The following is a 23,567-nucleotide window of genomic DNA, read 5'->3' as shown; positions in this document are numbered from 1 at the left end:
ATGGCTTAGCCAATGGAACTCCTAAAACAGACATAACAAGAATAAGGTGATAAAAAAGACTGGTGATTTTTCCAGTTTAAGGAGGGCAGTATTTTTCCAGGTTCTTTCCCCAGAGGACTGCTAAGGAAGTTGTACATGATCTCAAAGTTCTGTTTCTTTGCCCATGCTGTGAATGCACATTAGCTGCTGCTAGATCTTCCATGTGTGCGGATGCTGTAAAGCTTGTTTTCCCTCCTTCTCTCCCACAATGTGCTGTAGGAAACCATTTCTGTACAGCTAAAGACCTCACCGAGGAGATTAGATCATTAACATCAGAGAGAGAAGGGCTGGAGGGACTCCTCAGCAAGCTGTTGGTGTTGAGTTCCAGGAATGTCAAAAAGCTGGGAAGTGTTAAAGAAGATTACGACAGACTGAGAAGAGAAGTGGAGCACCAGGAGACTGCCTATGGTAGGTAGTGCACAACTGTTCCTCGGCGAGATGTTGATATTTGTTGTGTTTTGTGGCCGGGCAGGATGTTCTGTGCTTTATGTGAACGTCACTGTGAAGAGCGTCACGGAGCACATGGCCCTTTTCCTTGGGGACATTTTTGGCAGACGCCTTGGCAAACTGAATGGAATTACTTGTCAGCTTTTGTTTTCATGTTCACATATGACATCTTTTCTTTTTCTGTTCCCCGTCCCACCCTGCATTTGCTAATAGCCTTGTTATTATTTAGGGCAATCTCTCCCTTGGCAAGGTCTTGAGCATTTTCTTTGTGTGACAATTATCTTCCTTTTGTCTCTTGGCTCAGTCTCCTAGTCTGCACAATCATAGGCTAAATCAGGTTGATCTGAGAAAACTGAGGAAAGACCACAAAGTGGCTCTTTTGTGTGTGCGCTTTTCTGAGAGCTTCTTTCCCCAGGAAAGATGATGTTGAAGATGTGAATGCTGCCTTAGCTAAAGTGTCTGCTTGTCAGTGGAGTTCAAGTGTTCCTGTGTTCTTTCCTTTTCCAGTTGTTAAGAGTAACAGGTTACTCTGAGATTTGCACCCAGACGGATGGTCTCAGAAGGCGCTGGTTCAGTGCAAATTGAGGGAGTAAAAACTTATTTCTTAAAAAATGTAAGGAATTTCTGATGATTCAGTTTCTAATATGCAGAATAAAATCATTAAAAGCAAATTCAGATTTAATCTTTATTAAATACTGGAACCTGTTTCTGCACCAGTAAAATGACAAGAATAAAATCTATCTCCTAGGTAGATTGGTACAGATTAATTTACAAAGATCCTGGAGTGAGTGTGTGTGTGTGTGTGTGTGTGTGTGTGTGCACATGTGCGCCTTTCCATTGCCCCTAGAAACTAAAAGTTAGGGGTCATTTATAGCATACCATGGTTCCTAAATAAATGTTATTTACTAAAACAAATGAAAGAAATATATATGAATAAACGGCTATATTTTACAAAGTATGCTTATTTAAGAAGACATAAGAAAAGAGCGGGGCTGATGGGAACCAGATTTGAAATAGGGCTTTTGTAAATATTCCGTAAATTGAAGTAAATGAACAGTAGTATTTATAAGCTAGATTCAGAAATATAAAATCCACTAGCTGAAGTTAAGTGCATCAATCCGGGATGAATAAATTTTTTTTAAATGCCTATCAATTTATGTAGAGAGAGGTTTCTTCACAGAGATATTTGAATCAAAGACTATGTTCAGTAGTTATTCTGTCTTCTTTGTAATGAATACCCTTAAGTTAACTTAACAACTCAGTACTTATCTTTTTTTCTTTTCATTCCTAAAGGTCAAACCTTGTTTTTTCCATATATGTAACTACAGACAGTACGTTTGAGCCTAAATAACTATAGTACTAAGGAATGACAACATGCTCACCCGAGACACCACAGCCTGGTTTACTCTGTCGTGATAGGAATGAGGATTGTACATTTTAAGTAGGTTTCTGCTATTGAGTTTTTAAATGTATAAACAATGGAAACTACGACATTTCTCGTGTTATCACCACATAACTTTTTGTCACAAAATGAAGAATATATTATATCTAAGAATAAAGAGGAAGTGAACAAATTTGAGCAAATTTAGTCCAGCAATATTTTCATTTGAATAGTTGAGCCTTGAAAGCCATTAATATCTCTTTTTAAAAAAAGAACCGTGCAGTTTTTTTTGAATCTCATCATTGTCACTTCACTAAGTATTTTCACAATGATGAATAAAACATAAACAAATGGAATGAGAGATTGCTACTATGGATGATTCTAAATTGCAGATGGCTCATTACTGTTGTGAAGCTTCTCTTTATGTTTTTACACTTGGATTTTGCTGGATCAGCCACCCTTTTCCCTATACATTGATTTACACATGCTTAATTTTTTTTTAACCAATTTGAGGTGAGTGGGCTTTAGGTGAACCAAATTAATAATCTAGGGTTGAGAGTGTGGGAAACAAAGAAATAATGAACTCCTGAATATATTGAAGCTTTTATTTATTAAAATGTGATAAAACTGGGCTGAAGTCCATATTCAGCTATTTTGTGTTTTGGGAGTTAAAATTCAGAGAGAGCTGTGAGTTCAAGTTTAAATGTAGGGGAAGTACAAAGGGGAGTGCGCTTACGCACATACACATATGCATGCATGTACCATGACTCTTTTAGCCTTAGAGAATGAAATCATTTAAGAAATATGCAGTATTCTTAAAAAAGATTTTGATTTCCAACAGTGGTTGTGGAATGCAGCGTTCAGAGGAAAAAGGCAACTGACGTATAATCAAGCCACCCTCATTGTCAGGAATTCAGACTCTTCTATTTTGTTCTTCTCTGCCCCACAACTTGTGCCATTCAGTCCAACCCGGCTGACCCAGCCACATACATGTCCAAGTCCAGTCAGATAAAAACGAAGAAGGAAGAGAGCTCACCTTTCCCCTTTACATGCCCTTTGAGAAATCTGCAACATCTCTGCTACGGCCACATCCCTGTGACCTTAACTTTGTTATATGGTAACAGCTACTTTCAAGAGGGGCTGGGAGCTGTCCTTACTCTGGGCAGCAGTGTGCCCTGCTAAAGTGCTGAATTCTGTTTCCATAGCAAAAGGAGAGATTTGCAGTCTTAGGGAACAATGAGCAGTGTCTCTCATATAGAGACCTCTTAATGATGTGAAGTGTATCTCTCATGATGCACCTGAGATGAATTTGCTGCACGCATCACTTAAAATATCGTTGTATCTTGTGTCTCTAGCTAGATTATGAGTCCACTGAGGTCAGAACATCGTCCTTAGGTTTCACTGTACTGCTTTGGTATCCAGCATGATGTCTTTTAAAATAGTAAATATACTCTACCATCGATATTTGTTTACTTACTGGGGCCAGATGTTAAAATGACACACGAGTCCTCTCTTCCTACATTTTAGATTGCAGATCCAGACCGTGAATCTGCTACTTCTTTATTCATTTCCCAAATTAATGAGGGTAGTGATAAGTTTGTGTTTCTTGGAAGATGCTTGAGTTGTCTGAGTCGGATATTCAGTTTGGAGTGTCAGCAGATAGAACAATATGGTGATAGAAAAGGAACTGAAATATGCCAAGGTACTCAAGGGCAAAGGGAGGCAGATCTCATCACCGAATCCACTGGCTTTTGTCACCAAGACACAGTCTCTATAAAGAGATGATAAAGAAGTGTGCTTTAACTCCTGTCAGCTGTTCTTGAGACTTCAGGATAATGCATTTGAATTCTGAGCAATGTTAAGTGCAGTGAAATAGAAGGAAAAGCTAAATCTATCTTCCAAGCCTTGAATATTTATGGAAATTAACTATAAACATTTAATTATTGTGGATTCCAATGTGTGTGTTTATTTAAAGAAGGGTGGAATGAAAAAAATCAGCAACTTTTACAGTTCGCTACATCTGCTTTTTTTTTTTTTTTTTGAGACGGAGTTTTGCTCTTGTCACCTAGGCTGGAGTGTAATGGTACAATCTCTGCTCACTGCAATCTCCACCTCCCAGGTTCAAGCGATTCTCCTGTCTCAGCCTCCCAGGTAGCTGGGATTATAGGTGCCCACCACCATGCTCCGCTAATTTTTTTATTTTTTAAATAGTGACAGGGTTTCACCACGTTGGCCAGGCTGGTCTCAAACTCCTGACCTCAGGTGATCCACCCGCTTAGGCCTCCCAAAGTGCTGGGATTACAAGCATGAGCCACCACGCCAGGCCTACAACCGCTTTTCAGGAAAAAAGACAGCCCTCAGATTTACGCAACTGTTTTCCACCATCCCTTGTGTATAAATTGGTAATCTGTATTGTACTTTATTAATATTGTTGATTTCGCACTGTAACTCAGCTATAAAGGAAACCGAAGTCAAGGGGAGAGATTTAATCACAGAATAATCAGGGCTAGAATTTTAAGTAGGACATCATTAGCATGTTAATGAATGTTCCCACCTTATGCCAGCTGCTGGAGTAGAAAAGATACTGCAGATGTAGCTAAAAAATCTGGCTGGTTCCCTGGCCCAGTGAGCTGTCAGGAATCTGTGGAGGGGGATCCATAAGCTAAGTGCAGGGATTCTCAGTGAGAATACCAAACAGCAGGATTTTGTTTTTCTGAGAACGATGGTTAACCATGCCCAGCCTAAACTCATTTGTCTTTTGGTGAGTAAGAGGGGAGTGGGAGGCAGAGAAGGGGCAGTTGAAGGGTAATGAAGTTGGAGTAGAGGCACCTTTCAAATTACGGTTTGGGGTTAGGACCTTTTGCTTCAGACATAAAAGTTGTAAGTTCACAATGACAAGATCCTGCCCTAATTTTGGAACAATCTTGTAATTTTGAGCTTGAAATAGCTAACCAAAGGAAGCACGAGTGTCTTAGTCCATTTGCGTTACTATAGAGGAATACCTGAGGCTGGGTCCTTTATAAAGAAAAGGGAATTCTTTGGCCCACAGGTTGCAGGCTGCCTAAGAAGCATAGTGCCAGCATCTGCTTCTGGTGAGGGCCTCAGGCTGCTTCTACTCATGGCAGAAGATGAAGGGGAGCTGGTAGGGGCAGATCACTGGAGAGAGAGGAAGCAAAAAGAGAGAGAAGGGACATGGCACACTCTTTTTAACCACCAGCTCTCCCAGAAACTAATAGAGTGAGAACTCACTCATTGATGACCAAGCTATTCATGAGGGATCTGCCCGCATGACCCAGACACCTCCCATTAGGCTCCGCCTTCAACACTGGGGGTCAAATTTCAACATAAGGTTTGGAGGTTGAAGAAAGGAAACTGTAGCAGCGACATTATACTGAGATACTGGTTTAACTCTGAAGTTCCTGGATGCAGCTACTTGCAGAATTTCACTTCACACCTATTAAGAAAAGTCTTTTAGTTTAGAAATCCTGTGAGTTACAAGTTCTGCATATATAGGCAGTAATTCTTTTTTCCATATATATCAGATACATGTAGAAGAAACGTTCATGAAAAAGTAGAACAAAAGAATAAAATCCATGCGTCTCTTTTATTCGCAGGGAGAGGGAGGAAATGGAGAACTGGGACAATACGTATAACAAAGATACAAACAAAAATAACAAACAACAATAACATTTAAAAACAAAGACAGAAGAAAATGCCAATGTCAAATGTTAATTATTTGGTTGAGAATATGATGTGATAATGAACTTCCTAGAAGTCAGAGCACAAAAGACAGTTGAAGCATCATCCTTCTTCCTCAAAAGCACCTTGAAAAGCACAGAATTTTTTGGGAATTCAGAGTGATGCTAAATTCTTCAAAGACAATTCTCTTGAAAGCATAGTGGAAGGTCCTCCTGAAAAGATTTATAACACATGCAAAAAACTCTTTTACTTGTATTATTATTTTTTACAACTTTTTATTTTAGGTTTGGGGTACATGTGCAGGTTCGTTATATAGGCAAATTGCATGTCATTGGGGTTTGGGGTACAGAGTATTTTATCACCCAAGTGATAGGCATGTTATCCAATGGTTGTTACCAACTACCTCTAGGAAAAAACATGTTAGGGGATCCCTTCAAAGCAGGAGAGACTGTGGACAGGAGAGACTGAAACCGCATACACATTTTAGATATGTAGGTATGTACAGTTTTCCCAGAAAAGATCCAGGTTTTCAGAGGGTTTTAAAGGGGTCATTCTAAGATCCCTCAAATTTTAAGAAACATTAAGGTATTAAACTATGGAGGTGAATTCGGGCTTTGGCTAGTGAAGTTTAAATATGGTGTCTTCTAGCATCTGACATTATCCCAAGATGTAACTTAGTACCTAAAAAGTGGCTGGAGATCACATCCTGTAGACTCACCAAGTATCACTTCTTTCCTCTGAGCTTTGGCTAAGACCTACGTATAAGACAGCTTAGCTCTCTGGGCCAGAACAGTGATAGCGCTCTTGATAACAGAGGGCCAAGCCGTCTGCTTTGGAACCAGATGAGTGTTGCAGTGCTGTGTGTCAAGAAATGTAGATGGTTATATGAGAAATAGATACGTGTCTGCCTTTCCAAATTCGAAATCTTCAGTCATTTAGATTAAAAAGTATGTCAAATAGGATCTTTTGGAAGAAATAAAAAAAATTCAAAATCTTTTCCCTCAGGTTTTTCCAGTAGGCTGAGGTTTTAAATCTCTAATCATTTATCTTTGACTTGCCTTATTGATTACTTTATCGCTTTATCAGGACCCTGATTAAATCTGTTTGTGTTTTTAATTTCTCACCATGTTTTCCTTTCCAATTACATCCTTGCATCACTATTAGTGTGATTATTTCCCTTCAGCCATTTTTGCCTGTGAATTTCTAAGCTGAAATTTGCAATTAACTTTCTCCCTCCTTTATTAAGTCGCTGTGATAATTATTATGGGAGGCATCCCCATACAGTGCAAAAAGCCTGCATTAGGATGTAGGGGTGCGTCAGTTTAATCTCAGTCCTGCCTTTCCCTGATCATCTGCATAGCACCTGACATATGTAACATCAGAATGTGAGGCTCAGTGAATGAATAATCTTCAGCAAGACACTGAATTTTATCTGAGTCTCAATTGCTTCATATATAATACTGTAGAACCAGATCTTGAAGTTGCATTTCCATCCATCCATCCATCCATCCATCCATCCATCCATCCATCCATCCTTTCCACAAGCATTTATTGAGTACTTCCAATATGCTAGGCGCTGTGGCAGGCCCTCATGGTCCAGAGATGAATTAGATAGTCCCTGTGGCTACTGAGGTCCCTTTTAACTGTAGTCCCTTGTATGTGAATTTCCATAATTCAATTTATACTTTGTTCATTTATTTTCTTGCTCTCAGTTACTTTTGATCTCCTTTTCCCACTTTTATCCCTATATATTTTTAGAAGTCCCTGCTATTGTTATGTCTTTTTTCACCTGTTTCTCTACTTGTTTCTATACTCCCTTAAAATACTTAAGTCACATACCCCCCTGGGTGGAAATGCAATGATGTTTTCAATTATATTTCATACCAAATTGCAACAGGCAGTTTTTTTTTAACATGCTAATTCATTTACAGCAGGAACTTGACTCTACGTAATAAGGCGTGTACATGTATCTCTTAAGTATCTGCCAGATTCTCTGCTTTGTAGATTACTCTTGCTAATCAGTGCCTATTAGAGTCTCTTTGTACATTTCATATGGACTCTGGGCTTGGGCTAGTGAAATTTAAATACGGCGTGGGATAATGTTGATAGACACATGTACTCACACACACTCATATAATGTCCTGAAGATTAAGCTAAGAGTGATGGTAAGTGGAACTTCTGATCTTAAAGAAGAGCCTATTTGCCATGTTTTGGGTGAGGGGATTATTTTTTGCATAGGGACCCTACCATGTGTTGCAGAACATTTCACATCCCTGGTCACTGCCTGCATCCAACTCTTCTTCCCACCTCCATTTTTCAATGCCCCTAGGTAGGAGTGGTACCACACTCAGTTAACTGCACAACTTCAGCATTATGCTTTATGTTTTGATATCATCCATATGATTTGAAAATATGTTGTTATGATCATTAGAACTTACCTGGAATTAATAAAACCTAATTCTATTATTCACGTTATCTTTTATATAGATCCTTAGAGGTTTAAATATAAATTATTATTTGCAGATTTCTACTTCTATTGCTCTTTACTGTGTATATTCAGTATGTGTTTCTTGGGCACAGATTTCTGTATGCACGGATGAGCTACAGCTATTGTGGATTTAATGTTTTCTTTGAAGAAAAATGATCCCTTGTATGAAGTCACCCTCTTTTTAGTAACAAAGACTTACCCCTTTCTTCTTGTTTCTCAAGTACTTGAGAACTAAGCACTGTGCTAAGGCTTGATATACTTTAGTCATCTCATCCTCTGGACCACTGTGGTACTGGCTCCACTGGAATCTCTGTTTTACAGATGAAGAAGCTGAGGTTTAGGAAGGATCCTGCCACAGAGCCTCCAGGGGGAAAGGCCACCATCTGAATCCTTCTTAACCTGCCATTTTACCTTTGACATTGCTTTTGACATTTGTTCTTTATGAACTTGATTCCTAATGTCAGTCTATCCATCCCGCAATCTCATCGCCCTACCTAAATACCACACTCATAGATTCATAATTATGAAACAAAAGTCTACCAAAAGTCATCTATTGCTGATGTTGGACACCCTGAAAAGACGGGTAATTTTTTTTTCATTTTTGAAGTTTTCAAGCACCCTCCCTATATTTTGTGCCTGAAGTGACGATCTACTGTCTGCCATCTTGCTAGAGCAGATGGATAATTTAACTCAGTAGTAGGAGGTTCTATAGGTTGTCACCCTATGAAACTCGTATCTTTTGTATTAAGACTTCAATTCTTTATTTTTGAAGGGTGACTAAGAGAAACTTGGCATACTACCATAAATCAGAGAGAAGTTGAGCTGTAGCAATTTAATTGGATACATATTTGTTAACTTCAAAGCAGATTTTTTGTATATTTTCAAAGAACTGTTGCTGGTTCTGTTTCCTATTTTAAAATGCTGAAACATCAATGTTTTCCTTTGTATTCCTATAAATAAATGCATTGGTTATTAGATTGATACATTACTCAGTTTCTGGTAAAGAAGTAGTTAGAAGCTCTTTTGCTTTTAAGAATTTACTAATTTGTCATCCTATTGATTATAAGGAATTCAATTTGCAACGTGGTGTCAATCTTTCTAGGCTTCTTTTGAGTGAGTTTTGAACTTTAGTTAAATAAAACAACTTTTTTTTTTTTTTTTTTTGAAGGGGGTCCCGGCTGTTGCCAAGGCTGGAGTGCAATGGTATGATCTTGGCTCACTGCAACCTCCACCTCCCAGGTTCAGGCAATTCTCTGCCTCAGTCTCCTGCGTAGCTGGTGGCGTCTGCCACCATGCCCGGCTAATTTTTTTGTATTTTTAGTAGAGACGGGGTTTCACCATCTTGGCCAGGCTGGTCTTGAACTCCTGACCTCATGATCCACCTGCCTCAGCCCCCCAAAGTGATGGGATTACAGGTGTGAGCCACCGCGTCCGGCATAAATAAAACAACATTTAAACTATTATATAATTTAGGATTTTCAGGAATGAATGTTGATTCTTTATAAACCAAATTTGATTTTGTGAGGTTTTACGGAATTTAATTTTACTAGGGCTAAATATGACATCTTTTATGTGGTCACAGGTTTTTCAATGATTAATTTGGTAAGAAATATTTTATTTTCCTTTTTGGCATTACCATGAGTTATGGCTTCCTGTACACACCCCTGCCATTTTAGCTGTGTGCTTTTTCTTTGAAGCTGCCATATGTTAACAACCCAAGGGAGATGGTATTTATTGGAGAGATCATCATTTGTTGCTAATTTCATTTTTCAGATTCTCTGAGCTCTTATAAAAAAGAGAGAGAGGCCGGGCGCGGTGGCTCAAGCCTGTAATCCCAGCACTTTGGGAGGCCGAGACGGGCGGATCATGAGGTCAGGAGATCGAGACCATCCTGGCTAACACGGTGAAACCCCGTCTCTACTAAAAAATGCAAAAAAACTAGCCGGGCGAGGTGGCGGGCGCCTGTAGTCCCAGCTACTCGGGAGGCTGAGGCAGGAGAATGGCGTAAACCCGGGAGGCGGAGCTTGCAGTGAGCTGAGATCCGGCCACTGCACTCCAGCCTGGGCGACAGAGCGAGACTCCGTCTCAAAAAAAAAAAAAAAAAAAAAAAAAAGAGAGAGAGAGAGAGTATGCTGATGAATGTTTTCCTGCCCTGACCGCTTTGAGGAGCTAGTGTTTGCTGCCCTGGGCCCATTCTACTTTAGTCCTGTTATGTTTTGGACTTGGGGATGGCCACTCTGTATAATCCACTTTCCATTGAGGCATTCTGTAATTGGGGAGGGTGGACAACCCTGAGTGAATGCACTGCAATTCAATATTTATCGCCAGTACAGAAACCATCAAGAATTGCTTAAGGATTTACTGACTTGGCATCATCAAAAATTTATGAGGCAGGCATGCTCACATTCCACATGCCTGCATAGTCATAGAATGTCGTTTTTTCTTTTGACATTATACTTTCTGGAGTCTTAATAACCCATTAACAACTGATGACACACTTTGCTTTTTGGTTTAATTATAACAAAATTTTATTTGCCAAAACGATGTTTAATTTTTTGGTGTATTAACCCGTTATGAATGTCTCTCTTTTCCTGTGTTTACTATGACTGCTTTACACTTCAGGTCTCCCCAAATCTGATATTTTCCCTCCCCAAAAAAGACCCAAATGCAATTATATTATGATTGTATGGTCTGTCAATGAATGGAGGTCTGTCTGGTTTGGACAAAGTGACTGAAATCTTGGGCTTCTTTTTAGCTCTGAATTGGATCCAGCATTCAACTTTGGTTCATATGTACCAATTATGTTGGGTGAGACACATACATTGGAATTTGGCAAATGTCTGTGTACCCTTCACCCAACTCCATTGTTTTCAGAGACTGAGTAAAAGTAGTGGCTGGATACCAACTTCATGTCTGCCCTAAGAAGGTCACCAAACACTGACATTCCCCAGTGGTCTGGAATCCTGCAAATCTGTCAGCCTTTTGGAAGTGAATAATTTTCCCCTAAAGATTATAGAGAATTTCTCTGAAGTCAAAGCTGATGAAACTTCTGGAGTTACTCTAGGATAAAATTATAATTTATTTCAAAAAATACCTTTAGCATAAAATAAAATTTTGAAATGAATGAAAATGTTTATCATACAACTTCTATAACAGAGCCCAGGTTGCATTTTTAGCATTCTCTTCTGTGCTTGCAGCATAGGAAGGCTTTTTGCACACTTGTACAGAGGATGCAGTACATCCTCCATCTGAGGATGCAATTTTACATCCTCTGTCTGTCCTTAACCTTATAGGACAATAGTGAGAGCATGGCACCAATTAATCCTCATAAGTGTACTTTGAGACAAATTTATTATTCCCAATCTACTGATGTGTGAAACTGAGTCTCAGTGAATTAACAGAGTTGCTCAAGTTCTGTATATGGGAAATAAAGAACTGGAATGAGACTCATCTGTCTCATTTCAGAGCCATACTCTTCATTATACACTTCTGTGTCCCTGGTTGCAATATGGTATTCCAATTTATTATTTGTTATGTACATAACAGTTCAAGAATCAATAATACTGTGACTTAACTACCTCCTTATTCCGAGGGGTTTAATGATTATTTCATGAATTTCTTTCTGAAGATAAAGTGCCAAGAGTGGGATTAATGACCCAAAGAGGGCAGTCATTTTTATGGCTACATACATGCTGCAGATTGATTTGCAAAAGGATTATAGCAATTTAATTGATACTACCAATCCATCCTTTCTAATAATAAGCATTATTTCTTAAATGATTATTGGTATAACAACAATAGAGTGGTATTTAATTCATGCCTCATTTTTGCATGTCTTTTACTAATGCATTCAACTTGTTTTTTTGTGCCTTTATAATTTTTTTTTTTTTTTGGGACAGGGTCTCACTCTGTCACTTAGGCTGGAATGTAGTGGCATTATCTTGGCTCACTGCAACCTCCAACTCCTGGGCTCAAGCGATCCTCGTATTTCAGCCTCCTGAGTAGCTGGAAGTACAGGCATGCGCCACCATGGCCTGGCTTGGTAGAGACGGGATTATGCCATGTTGCCCAGGGTGGTCTCGAACTCCTGGGCTCAGGTGATCCACCTGCCTTGGCTTCTGAAAGTGTTGAGATTTACGGAGTGAGCCACTATGCCTGGCCTAATGTTTTTCATTTTGTGTTGCCTATGTCCTTTGTCTATTTGTTGTATTTTGAAGGAGGCACCTAGTGGTTTCCTTTTCTTTACACAATATGGTTATCAATCATTTTTTCCTATTTGTATGTGTGTGTGTGTTTGTGAAATTAACCCCTCATCATGATTAATCATGGACCAAGAACAAAGTATAAAAAATAATAACATGTTGAGACAACAGTGTAGAGTGGATTTTAAACTTCTTGAGGCATTAGGGTACAAATGATGTACTAAACAACATAGACCGATCTTTCTCAGCAAAGCCATCGTATTTCCACTCTGTGTGTTAGTAATGCATTGGACCTGGCCTTTCAAACAAATGTGATATTCAGGGAACTGCCGCAATCGAGACCTTAATAAACAAGTTTCACTGTTTTCAGTAAACCTGTGAAAGATATTATGTTACCTTTTCTCCACCGTTAAAATGCAGAAACTGAGAGAAGTACTCAGTATCCTCCCCATGACCTTATTTTTCTTCAGGATGCATCTCATGTTTTGTACTTCGCTGTCTTTGGCCCTTTTTTTCTTTATTATTTCCCATTTTCTTAAGTTGATCCTTTATAAAAGCAACTACTGCTTACAGGACTATTTTTTTTCCTTCCAGAGGCATGCTGTTATTTCATAGGTGAACGGATAGTGTCTTGATGGTGTCTGTGGCCCTTGAAGCTGCAGTTTAAGGGAGGGAGTTCAAAGAAATGGTAGAGAAAGGTCGTCCCTGTCCTGGAAGGATGCCAGACAGGATGACCTTTGAAACTGTCACCAGGGGCATGAAAAACGAGTTTGCAACAGTTCCCTGCCCTTCTCTGCATAGACGATATGCAGCATTTGGTATTAAGGCAAAGATCCTTTTCCATTGATGATTTGTAATCCTAAATCATAAGAAATTTCTATGATTTCGGATTCAGGAAGGCACCTTTCTACCTGTTGCAGTGGTTGGGAGTCATTCTCCCTCCACCCCGACTACGTCTTCCCACAGCTTTTGGCTACTCTGGCTGGCTTTCACATTCTCCTCTCCACCTTTGGACTATCCCACACCCTTATCTATCCACACGTTCACTCCCTACATCCCTTCCATGCCTAATCAGGACAGCTCTTCTGACCACCTTAACTTCCCACGATGTCCGCGTGCTCTGGAAAAAGTGCGCTAAGCCCCGCTCTGCCCCTCCCCGTGTGATCTGAGTCGGACCCCACTGACTCTCCTGTATACACATCCTCTGTCCTCCTTGGACTCATATTTATAGTCAGTCTCTCAGTTCCCACGCTGCATGGCATTTGATCTGATGCTGGGAAGGTAATCATTATCCTCCCCTTAATGTTTCAGGATTATTCATTCTATTTTGCCATGTCTAATGTAATATTTAATAGCATCTATGAAGAAGCCTGAAGACTATAAATAAATGCTCTCTTTGATATCGAGAGGGTTTTATACAATATAAAATTTAGAGTACATTTTTTTTTCCTCAGGAGGTCTGACATTAATATTAATCGTGAGCCCCAAAGTAGAAGCTTTTATATTTTAGCATAATGAAGTTTACCATATGTTTCAAAGTCACTTGCAGTTGTGCTTCTCATAATGACAATTAGAAAGGTCATCCTGTCTTGCCAGGCTCCATTAGGTATATATTCCAGCTCGTGACTGTCACCGTGAAATGTGTTAAGGCACATACAAGGGGAGACATGGTATTTTTTATCCCAAAGTGTAGCTGTTTACAACTAATTACCAAACGCGGAACAAGCCTATTGTTTGCCTTTACATGATATATGGGCATAGAAATTTCTAAAGCAGGCCGGGCCCAGGGGGCCGGCGGTGGGCTTCAGCCTTGTAAATTCCAAGGCACTGTTGGCCGGGGCGAAGGGTGGGCGGGGGGATCACGAGGGGTCAGATCGAAGACCCCATTTTTTTTCCGGCTAAACCCACGGTGGGAAAAAACCCCGTCTTCTACTAAAAAATACCAAAAAAAAAAAAAAAAAAAAAAAAAAAAAACTAAGCCGGGCGAGGTGCGGCACCCTGTAGGTTTTTTTCCAGGCTTACTCGGAGGGGGGGGCTGAGGGCAGGAGGAATTGGCGTAAAACCCCGGGAGGCGGAGGGTTTTGGGCAGTGAGACTGAGAATTCTGGCCCACTGCCCCAAACTCCAAAGGGCCTGGGTTGGGACAGAGCGAACTCCGCGTCAAAAAAAAAAAAAAAAAAAAAAAAAAAAAAAAAAAGTGGAAATTTTTCTAAAGCAAATTCTCCTCTGTCTTTTCATTGATTAAATTATATGAAGTCACCCTCTTCCATGAAGCTTTACATGATGAGGTCCCCAAAGAACTGAATAAAGAAATTTGTCATTAAGACACTGGTGTATTTCTGATTTATGTATTTTTTTCTGCTTAACTTGAACAACTTATTAACTGCATTAAAGTATGGAAACAGTTATTGTATTTAACTCTCTACGTGTGAACCTTGAAGAAATGATGGGGTGAAGGTGAAAGGAAAGGGAGGAGATGAGGAGGTGGCACAAGTAATGTTTTCTTACGGAACTTATAAAGGGATAAACCTACATTAGAACCAAAGCAGAGAATTCCCAGGAAACTGAAACATGCCATTGTGGATGTGAGTCATGGGAACTGATGCTGGAAAAAGATAGTTCCTAATCTGGCTTGGGAATGGCAAATTTGGTTGCCACAATTGAAATATTAATCTGCTTCTTTGTATGAATGCCCTTTCATGTATGCCTTTTTCTCTCTAAGAGGCTTCGGTCTGAATTATGAGAGACAGGCTAAACTTCTCTATTCAAGCCTTTAGAATTTGCAAACATTTATCAATAGAGAAGAAAGATGGATAAAAAGTTCTGGATTCATTAATGCACAGCCATGGTCTCTACAGTTTTGAAATTTCTCACTTGGGAGAATACTGGAGAAGAACTTGTGGCCCATGAAGCATTTGACTGTTGATATTTCATACTATTCAAATGCTTTAATTTAAAAAATTAATCTATGAATTTAACATATGTTCATGGGATGCAGACACTGCAGAGAGCTGCCTCTTCCTGGCCTTTGTATTTGAGCTGTGTTCTGGTCGCTTAATCACCCATCTATCTGGAGTGGTGTTCAGGTTTTTCAGAGGCAATGACTCCATATTCCTCAAGGAACTTTCCAGGCAAATGAATTTATTATTTTTTTAATATTAAAATGATCCTTTTATTGAGAGTTTTAGAAAGGGAGGAATAAACAGTTTTAATAGCCCTGCGACACATAGGTGGAGGAAAAAACCCCCTCCATGCTTATGTAAATAGGAAGGAGAACAACTGTAGCAAGAATGTAGAAAAGGACTCCTTTCTTCCCTCTTCCACTCTCTTGTTTTTTGCCCTCTGGCCTAAAGCTGTTTACATTGGGTGAATGTCCCTGTTGTCATCTTGCATGATACCTCGTCCTGTTTGTTGTTGATAGGGATGGATATCTGAGAGTCTATCTCAAGAGTTACATGTAAGTTTGTGTAAGGCCCTTCTTTTGCTTCTACATTTTTGCTCATTGTTTGGATGCATTTTGTAGGACTGTGAGCTTGTAAACACCTGTGCGGCAGTGGACCCTTGTGTCACTGCCTGACCTGTCATTCAGAAGCCTTAGCTGTTCCTCAACTCCTACAACACATGTTGAGCACCTCTCAGGTGCCAGCCACTGTAATAGGCACTGGGGAGTGGAAGGGTGACAAGATGTGATTCCCGACCTCAAGAAGTTTGCAGTCACTGGTGGAGGAGGCACATGTACACAGCAAATAGGACACGATGTGTTGAAGGATGAAATGAAGCAATAAACAATGGGTGTCAAGACAGCAGAGGTAAGGACAACCAAGGATGCCTTCGAGGAGCCAGGGAGAGCCTCACAGAGGAGGCAGGGCATGCATCGTGGCTTGGGGATGGAAGGGATAGAAATACTGTTGTATTAGGGAAGAAGAGAGCACAGACTCAGAGGTCAGAGGAATGTGGCACATCTAGGAGACAGGGATCCAGTCCCAGCCCTGCCACTTAGCAGCTGTGTAGCTTTGGGGAAGTTGCCAATCTCTCTGAGTATGTTTCCTCCCATGTAAAATAGAAATGCTACTACTACTAATATTGACCTCCTAGGACCATGAGTAGATGAAGTAATAATACATGTAACAATCTTGGCTTAGTGCCCTAGCATATCATAAGGATTCAATAAATATTAGTTTATGTGATTATTGATCTGGCTGGACTGAAGGGTGTAAGAGTGAGAATGATAGGAGATGAGGCTGGAGAAGTGGACAGAGCCGAACCATGAGATACCTTTTCAGCAGGCTGGGGTTTTCAAGATTTCCTGAAGGTCATGGCTAGCCCTTAAAATAACTTGGTTTCTGTATGCTCCACTGCTCCTGAACATTCTTGTATTACAGTTGTGTTCATCTATTTGCATTGCTATAAAGGAATGCCTTTACATTTATATATAGGTATTATGTTTATATATAGGAATACCTTTATATTTATATATAGGTATATGTATATTGCAGGGTAATTTATAAAGAAAATAAGTTTATTTGGCTTATGGTTCTGCAGGCTGTACATGAAATATAGTGCTAGCATCTGCTTCTGTCAAGGCCTCAGGAAGCTTACAATCATGGTGGAAAGGGCAGGGGAGCCAGCCAGCGTGTCACATGGCGAGAGAGGGAACAAGAGGAGAGGTGGAGGTGCCAGGCTCTTTTTAAACAACTGGATCTTGTGTGAACTCATTACCCCTGAAAGGGCACCAAGCCATGCATAAGGGACCCGCCCCCATGACACAAACACCTCCCACCGGGCCCCACCTCCAACACTGAGGAATCATATTTCAACATGAGATTTGGAGGGGGCAAACATCTAAACGATATCGAAAGTCGATGATTAAATACAGTCTCATATAAATGTTCTATCTCCAAGAAAACCTAAACATTGCATATCTATTATAGCTAAGGTAAAAAGTACTGACAACGCCAAGAGCTGCCAAGAAGGTGGAGCAGGCCAATTGCTCATACGTCCCTGGTGGGATGTGCCAGTACCACTGGTGGGGATGTAACAGTAGAAGGATGACAGTGGCAGTGGCTTATGAAGTCAAACATTACACTTGCCATGTGACCTGGCAGTTCCACTCCTAGATACTTATTTATCCTCTAGAAATGAAAATTTTTATCCCACAAAACTGTAATGAATATTTATAGCAGCTTTATTCATAATTGCCTAAAACTGAAAACAAGTCACACGTCCTTCACTGAGTGGATAGAATAGCAAACTATGGTACCTTTGCATAATGGAACACGACTCAGTAATAAGGAACAAACTATTAATATACACAACAACCTGGCTACTTCTTAAATGCATTGTACTGAGTGAAAGAAACCAGTCTCAAAAGGCTACAACTGCAGCATCCTATTCGTATAATGCTCTGGAAAAGAGACCTCTAGGGGAAGAGTTTAGGAGTTGGGAGAGGGGCTGGGAAAGGGTCTGATTAGAAATTAACAGCCCAAGGGAATTCTTTAGGGGCCTTGGAATTGTTCTATATCCTGTTTGTGGTGATGGTTACAAGTTACAGCCCACAGAACTGTACAACAAGTGAATTTTACTGCGTGTAAATTTTTTAAAAATTTAAAAAACTTGAAACTGTATAACTCATTTACCACGTGCTTTACCTGTCTAATCTCATTAATCATCTCTCTGAGGTTGATGTTATTATTATAGGTTGAGCAGTCCTAATCTGAAAATCCAAAATCTGGAATGCTCCAAAATCTGAAACTAATTTTGAGGGCTGACATGCTGCTCAAAGGAAAAGCTCGCTGAAGCATTTAGGATTCTGGATTTTCACATTAGAGATTCTCCACAGCTAACTCTAATGCAGATGTTCCAAAAGCTGAAAAAAATCCGAAACCCACAGCACTTCTGGTCCTAGGCATTTCAGATAAGGAATACTCAACCTGTTTATCTCAGCGCATTATGAATATACTACTATTATTATTATTGACTAAGCAGAGGCTTTGTGAGGTTTGGCCCAAACCCACGTACCTTCCAGGGGGCAAAGCCTGGCACAAGCCAGGTGTGCGCACTCCCCAGACCCTGAATTTCCACAGCATTGCGAGTCACCCCTCAAGGAGTCACACAGTGGGAGGTAGATCTTTCTCAGGCTCTCGTGCAGGCTGTACCTCAGTAATCCAGCTCGCTGGTCAGTGTCATTGCTCTGTGCATCATGCTGGTGCACCTTTACAAATGTGCAGATGTTTTAAATGCGTAGTATCAGATAGGGAGTTGCCTACTGAGTATTTTCTGACCTCTCGTGCTGTTGGCTAAGTGAAATTTGGCTTCTTTTCAAGGAACTGCTACCTCCCTAGAGGGTTTGTGTGGTGACACCAGTAAAAACCTTATTCAGTTTTTGTTCAATTCACAGCTTTAACTTCGTCTCCTTAAAAATCACTCAGGTTGTAACCAAAAGCTGCTCTATGGCTGAGTAGAACTGTTAATTATTAATAACTGTTAGTCAACTACATAGTCAACCTCAGACCAGAGGGGTAGAGATAATTCCTCAGACACACACATGAAGAGCAAAATGTTAAGGTTAGAAAACAGTAAAAAGGATGAAGATATTTAATTTTTTTTGCATACTTTGTAATTATTTGTTTAAATATCTGTTACCCCAGCCTCTGTGCCAGTTTTTCTTGTTGTTTTTTATTTATTTATTTTTTTGAGAGAGAGGGTCTTGTGTTGTTACCCAGGCTGGAGTCCAGTGGTGCAACCAAGGCTCGCTGCAGCCTCAGACTCCTGGGCTTTGATCCTCCCACGTCAGGCTCCCAAGCAGCTGGGACTACAGCCATGTACCACCATGCCTGGCTAATTTTTAAAACATTTATTTTTGTAGAGATAGGATCTCTCTCTGTTGCCCAGGCTGGCCTTGAACTTCTGGTCTCAAGCAATCCTCTCACCAGTCCTCTCACCCCAGTCTCCTAAAGTGCTGGGATTATGTGAGCCATTGCGCCCAGCCTTTTGGAGGCTGTTAGTCTTCTGCCCCTGATTCCTGTAATCCTTGCATAGAATAGGGGCTTAGTAAAGGTCTGCTGAATTAGAGCTCCATTTCAACGGATATTGAGCTTGAGAACTGAATGAGACTTGTGGTGTATGATATTTCAAACTATTATGTATCCAACAGTCTGGTACTTCAGAGTCATTCATTTGCCAGCTCCTATGTAGGTACTTTGGAGATGTTATTTGAGTTATTCCTTATGACATCCCATGCAGCAAACATTCTCCTTCCTAAATTAGGAAGCTGAGGCCAGGAGTGATGAGCCGACTTGCTTGTTATGCACACTGGATGGAGTGTGAGCTGTGTCAGACACATGCGAATTCAGATCCTCATTGTGCCACTTCAGAGGGACGTGAGATGGGGTAGCTGTTTCACTTCTGTGAGACTCACTTTCCACCTCATTCATTTATGTAACCCAATGGTGAGTCCAGGTTTTGTGAGTCCTGGGCTTATACAATTTGAGTATGGGTCTTATTTAAAGAAAAAAATATATAGAATTATGATTCAAAATTGGATACAGGGGTTGAAGGGGACTCTTGAAAGTGGGGGACCTTGAGGCTTATGTGCCATTAGATTCATGGTAAATCTGTCCTTGTTTTCAACTAATTTTTTATAGTGAGCGCCTATGTGCCAGGCTGTGTCTGCAGCTGGTTACATGTGCTGAGCCTAACAGTACCATCCTGGTCCTCTAGAATGCTAGAGCCCACTGGGATATACCAGCAGAAAAAAGACAGTGGCGGTACAGTCAGGTAAGTGTATGATGGGGAGGTATGAAAAGCCAGGGAAAGATTTCTGGAAGAGATGACATCTAAGCTGCTACTCAGGATATGTAAAAGTTAAAATGGAGAAAAGTATGGAGAGCCCATTTGAGGCAGAAGAAAGAACAAGCATTAGAGGTGAGAGAGAAAAGCTTCCTTATGGGGACTGCAAGAAATTTAGTGGGGCTGCGTTGTTCAGTGGGGTGGAGGAGTGGGGACAGCTTCAGCTCCAGAATTAGGCAGGGGCCAGGTGGGCTTGTACACCATTTAAGGAGTTTGGACATGATCCTAAGAGCAATAGGAGGCACTTGGACAGATTTAAGCAGAGAGTGATCTGATAAGATTTGCATTAGGGGGAGGAAAAAAAGGCCACATTGGGTCCAGCTGTAGAATGGAGAGAGAATCCACTCCACACTAGACACGAGGGCCATCCTCCTGCAGGGAGGCCAGTGGCAGGAGAGAGGAAGGTGACAGGAGAGCAGCTGTGAGGACGGAGAGGAGGTGATACATGGCAGAGGTGTTCAGCCATGAGAACCAACAGGACTTGAGAGTGGATGCTTAGAGACAGGAGGTGCAAGGTGATCCTGAGGGAGAAGATGAGATAGAAGCTTAGCTTCCTGGCCTGGACCACTGGTGGGTGGTATTCATTAGAATCAAGACCATAAGAATGGCAGATTTGGAAGAGATTGTACTTCTCCTTTGAGCCAGTTGAGTTTGCAGTTTCTGAGTGACACCCAGGTGGAGATGTTTGGTGGAGAGCTGGTTGCAAAGCTGAGGAAGGAGGGCTGATTGACTGCAGGGCTTCAGCTGTTCTCAGCATATGGATTATAATTCGAGCCGTGCAGATGGGAGTGCATGGGAAAAGCCAGTGCAGAGACAAGATGGTGCAAAGGAGCATCCCAAAGAACATTAATCTTTAGGGGACAGGCAGAGGACAAGGAGCCACAAAGAAGCATGAGAGACTGTGGTCAGGGATGAGGGAGGACCGGCAGAAGTGTGTGAGGAGCACGGATTGTTTTTGTTTGTTGGGTTCCCCTGCCTTTAGAGACACACTAATTCTTTGGATATCAACTGGTTGTCCCGGAATTCCATTTAGCTCTGTTCAACTTATGTACAGAGCCCAGGGTGTTTTTAGCCCCCCTTCCTTTCGGATTTGTTAATTTGCTAGAGTGGCTCACAGAACTCAGGAAAACACTTTACTTATGTGTACAAGTTTATTGTAGAGGATACAACTGAGGAACAGCCAGATGGAAGAGATGCACAGGACAAGGTATGGGGGTGGCGCAGAGCTTCCATGCCCCCTCCAGGTGTGCCACCTCCCAGCACTGCCATGGGTTCACCAGCCCAGAAGCTCTCTGAACCCTGTGGTTTAGGGTTTTCATGGAGCTTGGTTTTATACAATTTAGGGAGACATGAGACATCAATCACATACTTTTAAGAAATACATTGGTTTGGTCCAGAAAGGCAGGATAACTTGAAGCAATTTGGGCGGGCAGGGAGGCTTCCAGGTATAGGAAGATTTAAAATTTTTCTGATTTGCAATTGGTTGAAAGAGTTATTATCAATAAGAAGGAATGTCTGGGTTTCGATAAGGGATTGTGCAGACCAAAGTTTTCTTGTGCAGCTGAAGCCTCCAGGTGGCAGGCTTCAGAGAGACTAGATTGTAAATGTTTGTTATCAGATGTAAGGTCTGTGTTGATGTTAATACCGGAGGGTATAATGAGGCACGTTCAACCCCACTCGTTGAATGTCATGGCCTGAGCCAGTCTTTCTGGTTAAATTTTAGAGTTCTCTGGCCACGGAGGAAGTCCATTCACGTGGTTGAGGACCTTAGAATTTTATTTTTGGTTTACAAAGAGAAAGCAGAGAAGGGTGATGAATGACTGAGCCACATCCTGGTGCCAGCTCTGGACCGGGTTTGGCTGTGGTTTCCACAAACACTTTTGAATGAATACATGAGTGAGCTAGTGAGTGAGTGAATGGGAGGAAGGCCGGCGGAGGTTTGAGGAGAGTGGGAAAAGGTCTGCCGTGGTGCCTTGAAGGTGGGGAGACCTGGCACAGGGAGCACAGAATTGCCAGGTGGATTTGGTGCCCATTTGGAAGGTGGCCCAGTGACTTCTGGGGACACTGTCCCTGAGATTGTGCATTTTCCCCAGCTGTGCTCAGCAGCCTGCTTCAGGGAGAGGAAACGGCAAGAGCGGGCACGCCAGGCTGGGGTTTTCCAGGCAGGTGGAGGAGAAAGGCAACTGGGTTCAGGAGCTGAATGGAGTGGCTGGAAGGTGAGTGAAGTGATGGATGACTATGTCTACACTGGAGGCTGATAAAGAAGGGAAAGTGACAGGTTGAGGGATGGGTGGCTGGATGTGGCTGTGGAACAGGGGCAGAAATAACTGGGGTGTGGGAAAAGTGGTGGCAGGGTGGCTGGGAGCTCAGTGGCTCAGTTTGGGTGCAGATGAAGCGAAGGTGAAGTGCGGTGGGACAGTGAGGCCAAGGAACCCAGGAGCCCAGATGTCGGCCTGGTGATGCGAGGATGGCAGCAGGGCTCGGGGTGGGGAGGAGGTGGAGATCCAGGATCACGGCCCCCAGAGAAGGGGGATGTCCCAGATGAGAGCAACGAGAAGGACAGCTGGGGGTGAAGCTGAGCACCCTGAGCCTCCAAACAGCAGCAGATTATACCTGAAGGTAGAGCCACGTTAGGGCCCGGGAGGACACTGACTGCTTGGGTAGGGGTGGGGAGTGAGCATCCACACTTGAGTGGCTGCAGGTGCCATGATACCCTCCAGGGATGACCAGGTCACTGTGAAGGCAGAGAGGAGGAGGCAGCTTTCAGAAAGAGCTGGGCATGCAGAGCTTGGTAACCAGGGATGGAGGATCCAGGCAGTAGGGCGAAGCCCACGGAGGGGCCCACAGGACGGGACAGCTGTGAAGACACTGTCCATCCTGGAATGTGGGCAGCATCTTCCCAGCCATCCAAGGACTTGGACCCTGGCCTTCCCAAGTGAGAGCTAACTTTTTCTATAATCTCTGCCACTACGTAACTGCCAAAATTCAAGGTGGAAAAAGAGCCTCCGTCCTCGCTTTTCATCGACCTTTTCAAAAGGAACAGAAAATCGTCGCATTCTCTTGCTTCTACAATGCCAGTGATTGTCTGATGCATCCCAGGTTTGACAACAGCTCCAAGGCGGGTAGACACACACTGCAGGTTCATGTCAATTCCAAATCGCATCTTTACTTTTAAATGTTGAAAAGGAAAAGACAGTGCATCTTAGAATTTAAGGCAACAGGCCGGGCGCGGTGGCTCAAGCCTGTAATCCCAGCACTTTGGGAGGCCGAGACGGGCGGATCACGACGTCAGGAGATCGAGACCATCCTGGCTAATACGGTGAAACCCTGTCTCTACTTAAAAATACAAAAAACTAGCCGGGCGACGAGGCGGGCGCCTGTAGTCCCAGCTACTCGGGAGGCTGAGGCAGGAGAATGGCGTAAACCCGGGAGGCGGAGCTTGCAGTGAGCTGAGATCTGGCCAC

The 23,567-nt window shown here is 41.9% G+C and overlaps 1 protein-coding gene across 1 annotated transcript in view; it reads left to right on the top strand.

Moving 5' to 3' along the window:
• Positions 1-23,567, top strand: part of LOC108531499 (disrupted in schizophrenia 1 protein) — a 279,299-nt gene that overhangs the window by 69,838 nt on the left and 185,894 nt on the right. The window contains exon 7 of the mRNA XM_017874999.1: positions 259-447. Coding sequence (XP_017730488.1) covers positions 259-447 — 189 coding nt within the window. The remainder of the gene's footprint in view (positions 1-258; positions 448-23,567) is intronic.

This window comes from Rhinopithecus bieti, unplaced genomic scaffold (assembly GCF_001698545.2).
Source record: "Rhinopithecus bieti isolate Rb0 unplaced genomic scaffold, ASM169854v2 scaffold_9670, whole genome shotgun sequence".
Lineage (NCBI taxonomy): Eukaryota > Metazoa > Chordata > Mammalia > Primates > Cercopithecidae > Rhinopithecus > Rhinopithecus bieti.
The sequence above is the reverse complement of the archived record's forward strand: the minus strand, read 5'-3'. Positions and strand labels throughout refer to the sequence as shown.